At 43.6% G+C, this 12,030-nt stretch overlaps 1 protein-coding gene across 8 annotated transcripts in view; it reads right to left on the reverse strand.

The window, feature by feature from the left end:
* Positions 1 to 12,030, reverse strand: part of Syne1 (spectrin repeat containing nuclear envelope protein 1) — a 461,163-nt gene that overhangs the window by 156,368 nt on the left and 292,765 nt on the right. For 7 of the 8 annotated variants that reach the window (XM_055615901.1, XM_055615895.1, XM_055615899.1 and 4 more), the window contains 2 exons: positions 7,218 to 7,409; positions 5,865 to 6,005 (listed from right to left, as the gene is read on the reverse strand). In XM_055615901.1, coding sequence (XP_055471876.1) covers positions 5,865 to 6,005; positions 7,218 to 7,409 — 333 coding nt within the window. The remainder of the gene's footprint in view (positions 1 to 5,864; positions 6,006 to 7,217; positions 7,410 to 12,030) is intronic. The other variant, XM_055615897.1, reaches the window with a different exon arrangement.

Here is a 12,030-nt window from a genome sequence, read left to right on the forward strand (position 1 = left end):
CACACCTCTCTTTAACCCGCACACCTCTCTTTAAGCGGCACACCCGTACTTAGCTAGTACATGTCTAGCTAACCTATACTTCTTTAACCAGTACACCTCTATTTGACCAGCACAGCCCTACTTAACCAGAAGACATGCATTTAACCAGTATGCCTCTATTTAACCAGCACACCTCAAGTAACTAACACATTGCTAGTTAACCAACATACCCATATTTAACCAGCACACCTCTAATTGCTCAGGGTACTTTTATTTAGCTGGCATACATCTATTTAGCTACTATGCATGTACCGAACCAATACAGGAAAAGGGTGGGATGTACCTGAACCTGTTCCCAGAATGTAGTACACAACATTGGTTAAAGTTCTGAGTAACTATTGAAAGGATCGTTTGTCTTAAAGATTAAGTCTAGGTAGAAGCAGAAGGTTTGAGAGTTAAATGCTACCCTCAGCTACATAGCAAGTTTGAAGCTAGCTCAGGCTATAGGAGAATGTCTCAAATTCAACAGAATCAATCCATAGATATTAATTTTGCAAATGAGGCCATATTTCACTATGTGTGAGTGCATTATTCACAAAAAATAATTATTTTTAATATTAAATGGCGGGAAAATATAAGAAACTAGTAATCTTAAAGGATCAGTCTATGCCGGGCAGTGGTGGTGGCCGCCTTTAGTCCCAGGGATGCAGAGGCAAGTGGATCTCTGAGTTTCAGGCCAGCCTCGACTACAGAGCAAGTTCCAGGATGGCCAGGGCTACACAGAGAAACCCTGTCTTGAAAAGCAAAATAAAAACGAAAAGCCCAACACCCATCTATTGGTTTCTTGAAAGTACGTGGGAAATCAGCAAAGGTAATGTTCAAAACTCATGAATTCAACTGTCTTTTAGTTTGTTGTGTTTATGTCTATCTATACACACATACGTGTATATCACATACGTATTTCTTATTTTATGGTGTCATTTATTAGACACCATTGTGCATCCCATTTTTTCAACAGCATGTGTATATGTATGTGGTACGTGGCCATCTGTGTGTTTGCATGTGTGCACTTGCCTGTGGAGGCCAGATGTTGATTTGGGGTGTCTTCTTTGATCAGCCTTTACCTTATTTTTCAAAAGAGTCTGCCGTTGAGCCTGCAGCTCACTGATCCAGGGAGGCAGGCTGGCCACCGAGTTCCGGGGATCCAGTGTCTCTGCCTGCCTGGCGCTAGGATTACAGGTGGGCACCACCATGCCTGGCTTTTACATAGATGCCGAGCTCCTGGTCAGCACTTGCTGACTGAACCTTCTCCCCAGGCCCCGCGTGTTCAATGGTTCCTTTGTGCATTTCTCTGAGCCTTAAGATGGGAGCAATGTTTGTTTTCTGTCAGCTGCTATTGTAAAGCTCACTGCGTTTGCAGCTGCGCTGTTGAGGTAATTATGGCAATTTAAAGCACGAACTGTGGAAAATCTGTAAAGAAAGGCTGCAGCCACGAGGGCAAACATGAACAGCAGGAAGGAGTCTGTTTTCTGGGGTGGGGGTGGCCTGTCTTGGCCAGAAGAAGGGCAGGACCGCAGCGTTAGTTCAGACTGGGGATGGGGCACTCGAGCCAAATTTTCCTCTCAGGCTTCGTAATTGAAACAGGTTATACCTATCCTACATACTGGCTCAACACGGAGGTAGAAGGTCGCCCCCTACCCACCCTGTCATTGCTGCTGAAGCTTCCGGCTCAGCCCTAACAGTTACTGATGGCCCAGCCACATGGGCACTTGTTCCTCCTCATGCCTTTCCCTGGCAGCATCTTGATCAATCCAAATTTACTTCCCAGAGTGCATCTGTACATGTGTGTCACACATAAAATGCACACACGACATACAGTACACAAAACAAATGTAGAAAACATGTACAACACACATACAATTCACGTACACAATACACACATGTGGAGAACACACATATGATGCATGCTTCGTAGCCAGCCCCACTTCTTATTTTCTCTCTGTTCCTGAATACAGATGTGACGGGACCAGCCATCTCTCCCCAGAGTTGCTTTGTCAGTGCATTTTGTCACAGCAACAAGCAGGTAACTAACACGCCCCTCCCCACACTTCTGCTGTGTCCATTGAGCCAGGATGATCTGTCCTAAGATCTTATAGGTAGCTGCTGGTTAATTCCTTCAGTGGTTCACTGCTGTCGTCTGGATAAAGTCCTGATTCATTCAGGTGCCATAAATTCATTTATTCGGTCCTTCATGCTGGGGCTCCCACGGCCACTCCCAATCCAAGTGTTTCCGCGTGTCCTGAAACTCTTCGCAGCTGCTGCCTCCATGTTCTCTGCTTCTAGCTGAGAAATCTTCCCTCCTGTCATCCCAGCATCCTGCCGCCTATCTCCCTCACAGCTAATGGGGCACGCCTGAAACCACCTGTCCTGGCTGCTGCCTCTGTGGTCTCCATCACACTCCACTTCCCCTCCTCAGGCCCCATCAGCCCTGTGCTCACAAACTTGTGAGAGCCTTAATACTGCATGCGGCGCAAGGCCTTTCACGCTGAGCATGTTCTGTGTGTTCAACAAACAGCAGGCGGGGGCGTCTACAAGGAACCTTGTGCCTAAACTCACTTTAGGAATGGGAAGTGATGCAGTAACCCCCGTGCCTACGCCTAGGATCTCGCCCTCGGCCCTTCCGGTGACCCACAGTCAACCACAGTCTTGAAATTTTAAATGGAAAACTACATAATGAGCACTTCATAACAAGTATACGTTTACACTGATATAAGTGTTCTCTCTGATAGCTGCTGTTGGTAATCTCTTATTTCCCCTAATTTGGAAAATGATTTCATGGTAGGTGTGTATGTACAGGAAAAACCTCTATGCTTCCATCTGTGGACTGAGTATCAGCAGGAGCCTCTGAATGTAGGCTAAGGTGGAATTGGATTATTACTGCCACCAATTTATTTTTTTAAAAAAAGCCTGGCTTTAAAAATCATAAAAATGTCTTAGTCACATAATCTATTATAAATAAAGAAGGCCCCCAAAGAGCTAGAGTTTGTTACAAAAAAAAAATTGTCTTTATATGTATATGGCTCATAACTACGTGACAACTGGTTTCTTAGAAGGAGCTGAAAGTCCATCATCCTTTGCATATGAGTAACATGACTCTGTTGCAGAAGGGCCGCCTGAAATCACTGAGTAAATCTCTACATAGCCCTGTAAATAACTGCTATCACCCTTACTTGGTACAGTGAGGGATCACCATTAAGAATATGATGGCACACACCACTCGGGAGGCAGAGGCAGGTAGATCTCTACGAGTTTGAAGCCAGCGTGGTCTACAGAGAGAGTTCCAGGACAGCCAAGGCTACAAGGAGAAACCCTGTCTCAAAAACCCTTAAAAAAAAAAAAAGAAAGAAAAAAATTTATGTGTTTCAATGCTTATGTGTCTAAGGTTAAAACACCCAAGGAAATAAATCCGGACATATCTGCCTACAACTCAATTAACACTTTTCTTGTCTTAAAAGTAGTGACGATTAAACATCCCATTTAATGTTCATAATTTTGTGCTGAAATGGATTTCCATTTATCCGTGAGGAGCTGAGGAGCTACCCACGGACAGCCAGCTTGGACACTGTGATCTCCCGGGACTTCTGAATGGGATACCGACGATGTGACACTCCTTGTCCCAACTCTTCTGTGGGATCCAGATCATGGCTCCTGTCTAAGGAGGTGAAGGAGCCGGCAGCACTCTGAGGACACCTTGTTTCTCCTCTCCCACAGTCAGCAGGGAACATACTGACCGTGAGGGGGAATCTGTCTGTTAGGTAACAGAGATCTACGCATGTGCCGTTATGAGGCAGTGTATCAGGCTCCTCCTTGAGTGCCTGTAGACGTTCTGCACAGCGCTGGCAGTCTAGAAACTGGAGCTCCGGAAGCTCCCCAGTCTCCACACCAATTCTGAAATCTAGTGCATGGCTGTCCAAGCTGTCACCTTTTCCTGTTCTGTTCTGATTTACACTGTGCATGGGGACCATGTGGCCAGCCAATGGGATCTTTGGATTCATTTGATTAAACAACGCAGAGGATCTGTTGGCGATTTCATGGTGCCCTCTAAGTCAGGCAGTTTGACTCAGCCCCGGCAAGCGCCTGTCTGCTAACTAACAGGATTCCCCCTCTGAATGTTTGCCTAGGAATAGGATTTAATTGACACATCCTTGTCATAAAAGAGGCTAGTTAAAACTAAGACACAGAAAGCCTAATCTACCTCAGTTTAAGATGTGATTATGAGTGATGTCAACTAGGAACAAGAAAAATGTGCATGTGTTTTATCATTACGTACTGGACACACTCACGTGGACACTGAAAGCGTTTTCCAAGATGTGGCGCAGAAACAGACAGTATTAGAAGAGGCATACACTTCCAGAGCAGACTGTCTCAAGCTCAGGATTAATTGTTCTACTTGAGAAATTTAAGAATATTGTGTAATCCTTTCAATATACAATCAGCTGACTGTAGTCCATTTCCTCTGACTCTAGTAACATTTGTGACCACAGGAAAGAACATATCATCAAAAGTTGAGTAATTCATATTTTTAATTCAGAACACGGAAAACAGCTTCCTGAATCTCCCAAGGAGCTCTGAGTGTCTTCTTTTGTCTTGTTCTTGTTAAATTCCTCTTACTACTAGTCATTATTTAATTTTTGTTGACCTTTCTTTTTGAGCATAAGGCAGAAGGTCTTCGGCTGGACATGCTCAGAGGTGGTTTGTTTTGATTTGATTGGTTAGTTTTGAGACTGGGCTTTTTTCACTCTGTAACCTGAGCTGGAGGGAAACTCATGATGCTGCTCAAGCTGGCTTTGAACCCAGGGTAATCCTACCTCCGCCTCCTAAGTGCTAGGATCACAGGAGTGAGCCACAACACCCAGCTAAGTGTGCTATCTGATGAATGGAGGAATTAATAACTTCCCTAGAACTGTATCAACTTCCACCAACAGGCCCTTATATTATCTAAAGATCTTATCAATGTTACCACCCCTTTTTTATTTGGATTATCGTTCTCTTTCCCACATTCTAACCCTAACCCTGAGTTCCACATTCAATCCTTTGGCTTAAAAATAAAAGTGATGCGATAGATTTATAGTGCAGCCTGCAATATGCTTGCTCTAATTAGTGGCTTCCTCACAATATTATCTCAGCTCTTGAGCAGTTACATAACTTCTTAGCAGCATCATTAAAATCTGTCAAAATTTGTTTTGGCTGAAGACATAACGCCACTTGTCATGCGTTAAAAGTTTTGGTTATTTTTAAAGTATTTTGCTAATGTCGAATATGTATCACTAACGTTTCGACACATAACTTGGAATATGCTATATTTAGTGTAAGATATGTTAAAATGCAGCCCATAACAAGGTACATCTCCCGTTTATGAAAAATGAAAATCTAATATGAATAAAAGGTTTTCTATTAAAGTAGGCTTGGTTGGTGTTAACACCGCGCTCAACTGAGACATAGAATCATACTATTAGAATACAGTGTTCTCTGTTAGGATACAGTGTTCTCTCTTAGGATACCGTTCTCCAGGTCTGTGATTGCTTCAGGAACCTGTAAGACCTTAAAGGGACCTTCTTTCAGCTTTAATTTGCATGAGAGAATTTGTTTCTATCGGGCTATAATTCTCATGAATTAAATCTTGCTCATCTCACTGTCAGTAACTCAGGAGAGGTGGAAACATATGAGACTCATCTTTAGTGACAATCGTAATGAACGTGACTACGGCGCTCAGTGATGTACCCTGGACCTAATTCAGTGAAGCCCGAGAGTTACACCCACAGACAAGGAAGATGGAAAGTGGATCCACCTAGAGCTCACGGGGAGAAAGGTGGGTGGGGTGGTACCTGGTTAAGAGACGCTTCTGTGTTAGCCACGGGTGATGGGGAGCGACAGGCAGGTGGAGAGGAAATCTCACTGTTGGTTCCCTCCTCCCCAGACTCTTCAGTGACAGGTGACAGCAAAGTGTGACAGCGACCTGCAGTCATCTGCCACGTAAAATGTAGCCCAGAGGACATAAAAATCAGTTAGCTCTGTTAGCACAAAACCTCAACAGACACAGCTCAGGATGGTCTTCAGTATCTGGCAGGACTGAGACTAACTTACATATTAATTCCATGTTAGTATTTAAAGGCGAGTGACTATGGTGTTAGTGCTTTTTCTAAAACAGACAGATCCATGGCTGCATGTCCCACCCCAAGAGTTTTGTTGTTGGTTAAAAGCATCTCTTTTTATTGTGTTCATGTCTTTATAAAATAAGTAGAAATAGCATGAGTCAAACAAGGAAAAGAGTCTGTGAAATAAAACTTGGTCTACTGTGGCATCTCAAGTTTCAAAAATCCTAGGAAGATAAAAGCATCTAAACATCGGTTCTCAACCTGTGGGTCCAGACAGGGACTGAATATCAGATACCCTGACTGCCAGATATTTCCATCACAATTCATAACAGCAACACAAGTACAGTTAGGAAGTAGCAACGAAAATAATGTTATGTTGGGGGTCACCACAGCATGAGGAACTGTATGAAAGGGTCGCAGCATTAGGAAGGCTGAGAACCGCTGCTTTAAAGTCACACACGGGTTTGGGTTGAGTCACATATTACCTGAGGCAAGCATTGGTGAGGAAAATACACATCACCAGAAGGCGCTGTAGTTACCAGAACACTCAGTGGATTTTAAATTCCAAAATGTATGGGGAAATAATGGTGCAAAAGGGAGGTTAAATAGGGACCCCTTCTTTTGATCCACAACTAAATTTTGAATTTTCAATTTCCTTATTTTTCTCATAATAGCTTTTCTTCTAATTTTTACCATGCATATATATGTACATGCTTATATATTCGGCTTGAAAGGCAGTTATCTATATGTGTCGTGACTATCACATCCCTGTGGTGTAAAGGAATTATTTTCCAAATAAAGCCCGAAGTGGGTCAGTGTTATTGCAAAATTGCTCATGAATGAAAGGGTGGATCTTAGCCGCCAAACCCAATATTAACAGTCCCAACTGCCACTGTTTACAGGGTTAAAGATCAGCTCTGGGCCCTGGGCAGTCAGTGCAAATGAAGGAAGGGGCTCCTAAATTAGAACATACCCGCCCTGAAGCTAGTCTCGAAAGATGTGTGGCGATGGCTCCAGGGCCAGCAGCAGCCAGGCTCCGGTCCAAAGAGCAAAGCTAGCTGCAGGGGCAGACTCGGTCCTTACCATGACCACGGAGGGGTGGGCCGACGTAGGGAGGAGCTCGCGACCCAGGTCCTCGGTCCCTTCCGCCAGCCCGTCGACCTCGGTCACGGTCAGCAGCATGGTGGCATGCTTGGCTTTCATCGTCAGCATCTTGCATTTGGAATTCAAAGAGGCGATCTGCTCCTGGTAGCCCTTGATTTTCTGCGCCAGCTCCTGGGGAAACATTTTCCCGTGCGTGTCAGCGCAGCATCAGAAGGAAACAGCAGCAGTTCTTCTTCCTGCTGCCCCCAGCCAATGAGAGGCGGAGCCGAGCCCTGTGCCGAGCAGAGGCGGTCTGCAGCTGCCGACTGCTGCGCTCCCAGCCCAGCAGAGCCAGACCACAGAGCAGCCCTGCCCAGTCCCAGACAGCGCTCCCCAGCCGAGCTCGCACTGACCGGGCGTGCAGACGGGCCTTGAGCCCTGGCGAGTGACCCTTATGCTATCATGAGCTTCCAACATGAGGGACGGGCTACTTTCTCAAAAATACCTGAAGTCTCTGAAATTTACCAGATGGTTCCTGCCATGGAAATTAGGTCATGTGACGACTAAAACCAAAAAAACAAAAAACAAAAAAGCAGCAATTCGCAGCACTTATACTATCTACATCCAAGAGGTGGCAGTCACTTCAGACAGGCTTGCTGGTGTCCAAGGCCACGACCGTTGTTTTTCTATTGAAAATCTGAATCTTACATTCGAAATCTACGATGTATATCATAGATACACAAACTATAGGAATGATCAAACTATTGAAATGATCCCTAAAAGTATAGTCTTGAACTCTTAATTTATATGCCAACTGCCCTCAATGTAATGTCTTCTCAGGCAATATTCTTTCAGCAGACACATCACACCTCAAGCGTTTCTCATATTTCAAAGCACAGCTCTAAACTGCTATGCAAATTAGTATCTTCCAGTTTCATTTCGCTGTTGAAAAAGTATGATTTTGAGACATAACTGAAACTTCCCTGTAACTACCCTATGGACAGCACACAGCTCCTAAAAGGATTAAATACAGATCAGTTTCGGGAGTGGTGAGATCCTGAATATTACAACTATACTTTCTTACTTGCATAAAAAACCACTACAATTGTAAGATATTGAAGTAATATTTCTTGTGTCTTTGACATACTGAAAACATATGTCCTGAAATAGTAACATGAATGCAGGATTCCCTTGCTTCCCTTTTCCTTTCGCTTGGCACCTTGGCCTGAGAAGCTGTCCCTTGGTTTTGAGAGAGAACACTATCTGACCGAAAATCTAAGTGCTAGAAGAGCTGCATCTTTCCTAAAGACGCCATCAGGCTGGTTGGTTAGAACTTCAGGTCTTTCGCAGGATCAGGGACAAATTATCACAGACTGTCTTTAGTACTCATCATCCGCCTCTGTGTGGCCTAGCCTTGTGGTTAGGTAAATCCTTTGGGGATGCATTAAATTCTCGAAATTCATCTGAAACCTGGCTTTTCCATAAGCCACCTACCCAAGCTTCCCCTTAAGGCACTTGAAAATGTCTTGATTTAGGACTTGCTTTTGTTCTTTGTGTTCTATAGCTACAATAATACCATGAAACCATTTCCTCAGGGAAACATGTTATGGGATGGCTATCTGAATCCATGTTCCCAGACCATGATCATTCATACTTTGAGCTTCTAACTCCCTTTGAGACACGACACTGAACATCAATAATTTTTTTCTTTTTCTTTTCTTTCTTTAATTTTTTTTTTTTGGGGGGGGTAGAAGGATTGGGTTTTTTGTTTGTTTGCTTGTTTGCTTGCTTGCTTTGTTTTGAAAGATATGAGTCTTGCTATGTAGATTTTTCTGGCCTTAAACTCACAATCTTCCTGTTTCAGCCCTAGTGCTGGAATTACTGGCATGTGCCACCTGAATATCAGGCCAGACATTAACATTTTTAAACAATAGCGTGTGTGTGTGTGTGTGTGTGTGTGTGTGTGTGTGTGTGTTACATTGTTATAAGGTATTTGATTATCGTACCTAGAACACCTGATTGTTAACAAAATATGCGGGCTTCAGTGGCTGTCAGATGCAGTTAGGTGTGTCTGGAGGAGAAGCAGCTTGTGTGCCTGTGAGAGCCTCCACAGATAAGAAAGCAGAAGAAGGGGAAGTCACTGCCTGCTTTAAGGCTGGTTGCTTAGGAGAGGTCTGGTGGAGGGAGTCCCCCCACCATGAACGACATGGGTGCAGAGGAGGAGGTAGATACTCGTATATAGCAACTGGACCTTTGAGGGCTCTCTGTCCTGGCTCGGAAGAGCCCTCATGGAAGGAGCTCAGAGGAAGAGATAGGGATTTCTCTGTGGGCTTGCAGAACAACAGACAGGCAGCTGGCAGGACAGGGTAGAACAGAATTCTAGGAAATAGAGCTAAGGAGCCCTCGTGGGTTCGGAGGAGTTTAAGAAAAAGGTAGACTAGCTAGGTAAAAAAAGCAAAGCAAAGCAAAACAACAAAACAAAACATGGCGATTTCTGAGGAGTCAGCAGTTTTGTTATAGAATCAGGTTTGTAAATATATATATATATACATTATATATATACATTTTATATATACATTATATATATATATTTTACATATATATATATTATATATATATTTTATATATATAATTAAGAAGATAAAATTACCTCACTAAGCTAGCAGGTTTTTACCTCAGTTTATGCCTTTTGTGTCTTTATTGGTACAAATATTAGAGCAATTTAAAAAGACAAACATTACACTGGTTATGCAGTGGGCTGCTACTGTTTCCACCCTCCCACGTGAAAATGAGCAGGGGTGGGGGAATTCCAGCAGAATTGAGCCAGGAGCCTGTCATCTAGACACAGTTCACTGTGGGAATTAAAACAAAACAAACAAACAAAAAAACTGAAAGTCTAATTTACACTCCTGCGGCTAAAAATACTAATTAAATCTAAGGGTTTTGTTTGTTTGTTTGTTTGTAAGTTTGCTTGCCTTTTTTTTTTTAAGGTATCATGCCTTCGAGAGTGAAGCCTGGGGATCCCACGAGGTCCACAGAGTCAGACTTAGCTTTTGCCCACCCTGTGGTCACAGGCAGCTGACAGTTCCACCCTGCAGCACCCCACAAGCCCATGCTGACCTGACCTTTTCCAAAACTAATAAAAGGCATCTGTGACCTTTGTTATTACTGCCGCCAGGACCTTGATTTACTTGGTCTATCAGAATCTACACTCCACGGTCAGCCCATGTGGTGGCCTCCTCCTGTGAACACTGTCTTGTCTCTCTAGACTAAGGCAAATCCAGTCACTGAGACAGAGCCACGTGGGTTAATGAGTTATCCCTTCTCAGAAAAGAATGAATGCATGTGCACTTGGGCTGGACATTTCCACAAATGATTATAACAGTGGGTTCGTCAGGGCCGATGTACCCTTCAAAGAAAGCAACCCTCTGGGCGGCCTCCTGTCCTCAGGAGCATGGCTTTTGTGTGAGCTAGAAAGCTAAGAAGCCGGAGCATTCCTTCGTATGGTTTCAAAGTAGCTGGGCTTTGTTTTTGTTTTTTCAAGTGGAATGTGCCTTTTGAAGTTATTCAAAAATTAAATGAGCATACCATAAGACTGTATTTGTAACTGTATTGGACTCTCCTGAAATTCAATAAAAATGATCAGAAAATACAGGCAACAACCTATATCCCGATTTTTATGTTAGTACTACTCAGGCCTTCTCTGCTTGGCACTTCCCTTCCTGTGTTCATCTTTTCTGAGCTTCATATTTACATGAGACATCATCTAAGCCACAGAATGAAGCTAACAAGTGTCAACCAGGAGAAACTGTGACAGGATCAGGAAGATCACTGAGTCTCCTGGTGACTCTGCAAAAAGGTGGCTCTGAAACCTTGTCTTGAACTTCCTTTTTCTTTTTATGATGATGTCACACACACACAATCTCTGTTCCAATAAAAAAAAAATCACCAAAATAATGAATTGACCAGCATTATATTTGGCAGCTCAAGAGATTACTTTTTAAAAGTAGCTGTTTTATTAGCCTGCCTTCCTTCCTTCCTTCCTTCCTTCCTTCCTTCCTTCCTTCCTTCCTTCCTTCTTTCTTTCTTTCTTTCTTTCTTTCTTTCTTTCTTTCTTTCTCTTTTTCATTTAGCTCTCAAGGGAGAGTGAATTGACCTAATAGGAAATGTGGAAATGTCAGATCAGGAAAGGAAATTCTCTGCTGAATGTCACCAAGCTTTGTCACTCTGGAGCTGTGAGACCTGAGACCAGGAATACGAAGGACAAGGAGAAGACACATTTGACAGGAGGAGCAGCTGATGATTCCTGGTCTTAGTGAATAAGCATGAGCCACACTTTAAGAAGGCCATCAGCACAGCGGACATTAGCTCTCTGGTTTTTGATCTGTTTGCATGCATGGGGCGCTCAGTGAGACAGACATGAGCAACTCATAGAGGCTGAAGAATACAGGAGAATACATGTGTTACTGAGTCAGCAAAAACCACCTGCAAAATGCAGAAAAAGCTAGAGTGCTCTACAGGAACCAAGCAGGCTCCTGCAGGACTGGGGACCTTCCCTCCCAGCCACTACATCAGTGCTTCCCAACCTGTGGGTGGCAACGCCTTTGAGAGTCCAACCACCCTCTCACAGGAACCACCCAAAAACACAGATATTTACATTATAGTTTACAAAAGCAGCAAAGCTACAGTTATGAAATAGCAGCGAAAATAATTGCAGGGCTGTAGCTCACCCAGCATGAGGAGCTGTACAAAACGGACACAGCATTAGGAGGGTTGAGAACCATTGCATGAAATGAGACCAGTGTCCAGTGGT

The sequence above is a fragment of the Psammomys obesus genome, unplaced genomic scaffold, assembly GCF_907164565.1.
Source record: "Psammomys obesus unplaced genomic scaffold, mPsaObe1.curated_primary_1811, whole genome shotgun sequence".
Lineage (NCBI taxonomy): Eukaryota > Metazoa > Chordata > Mammalia > Rodentia > Muridae > Psammomys > Psammomys obesus.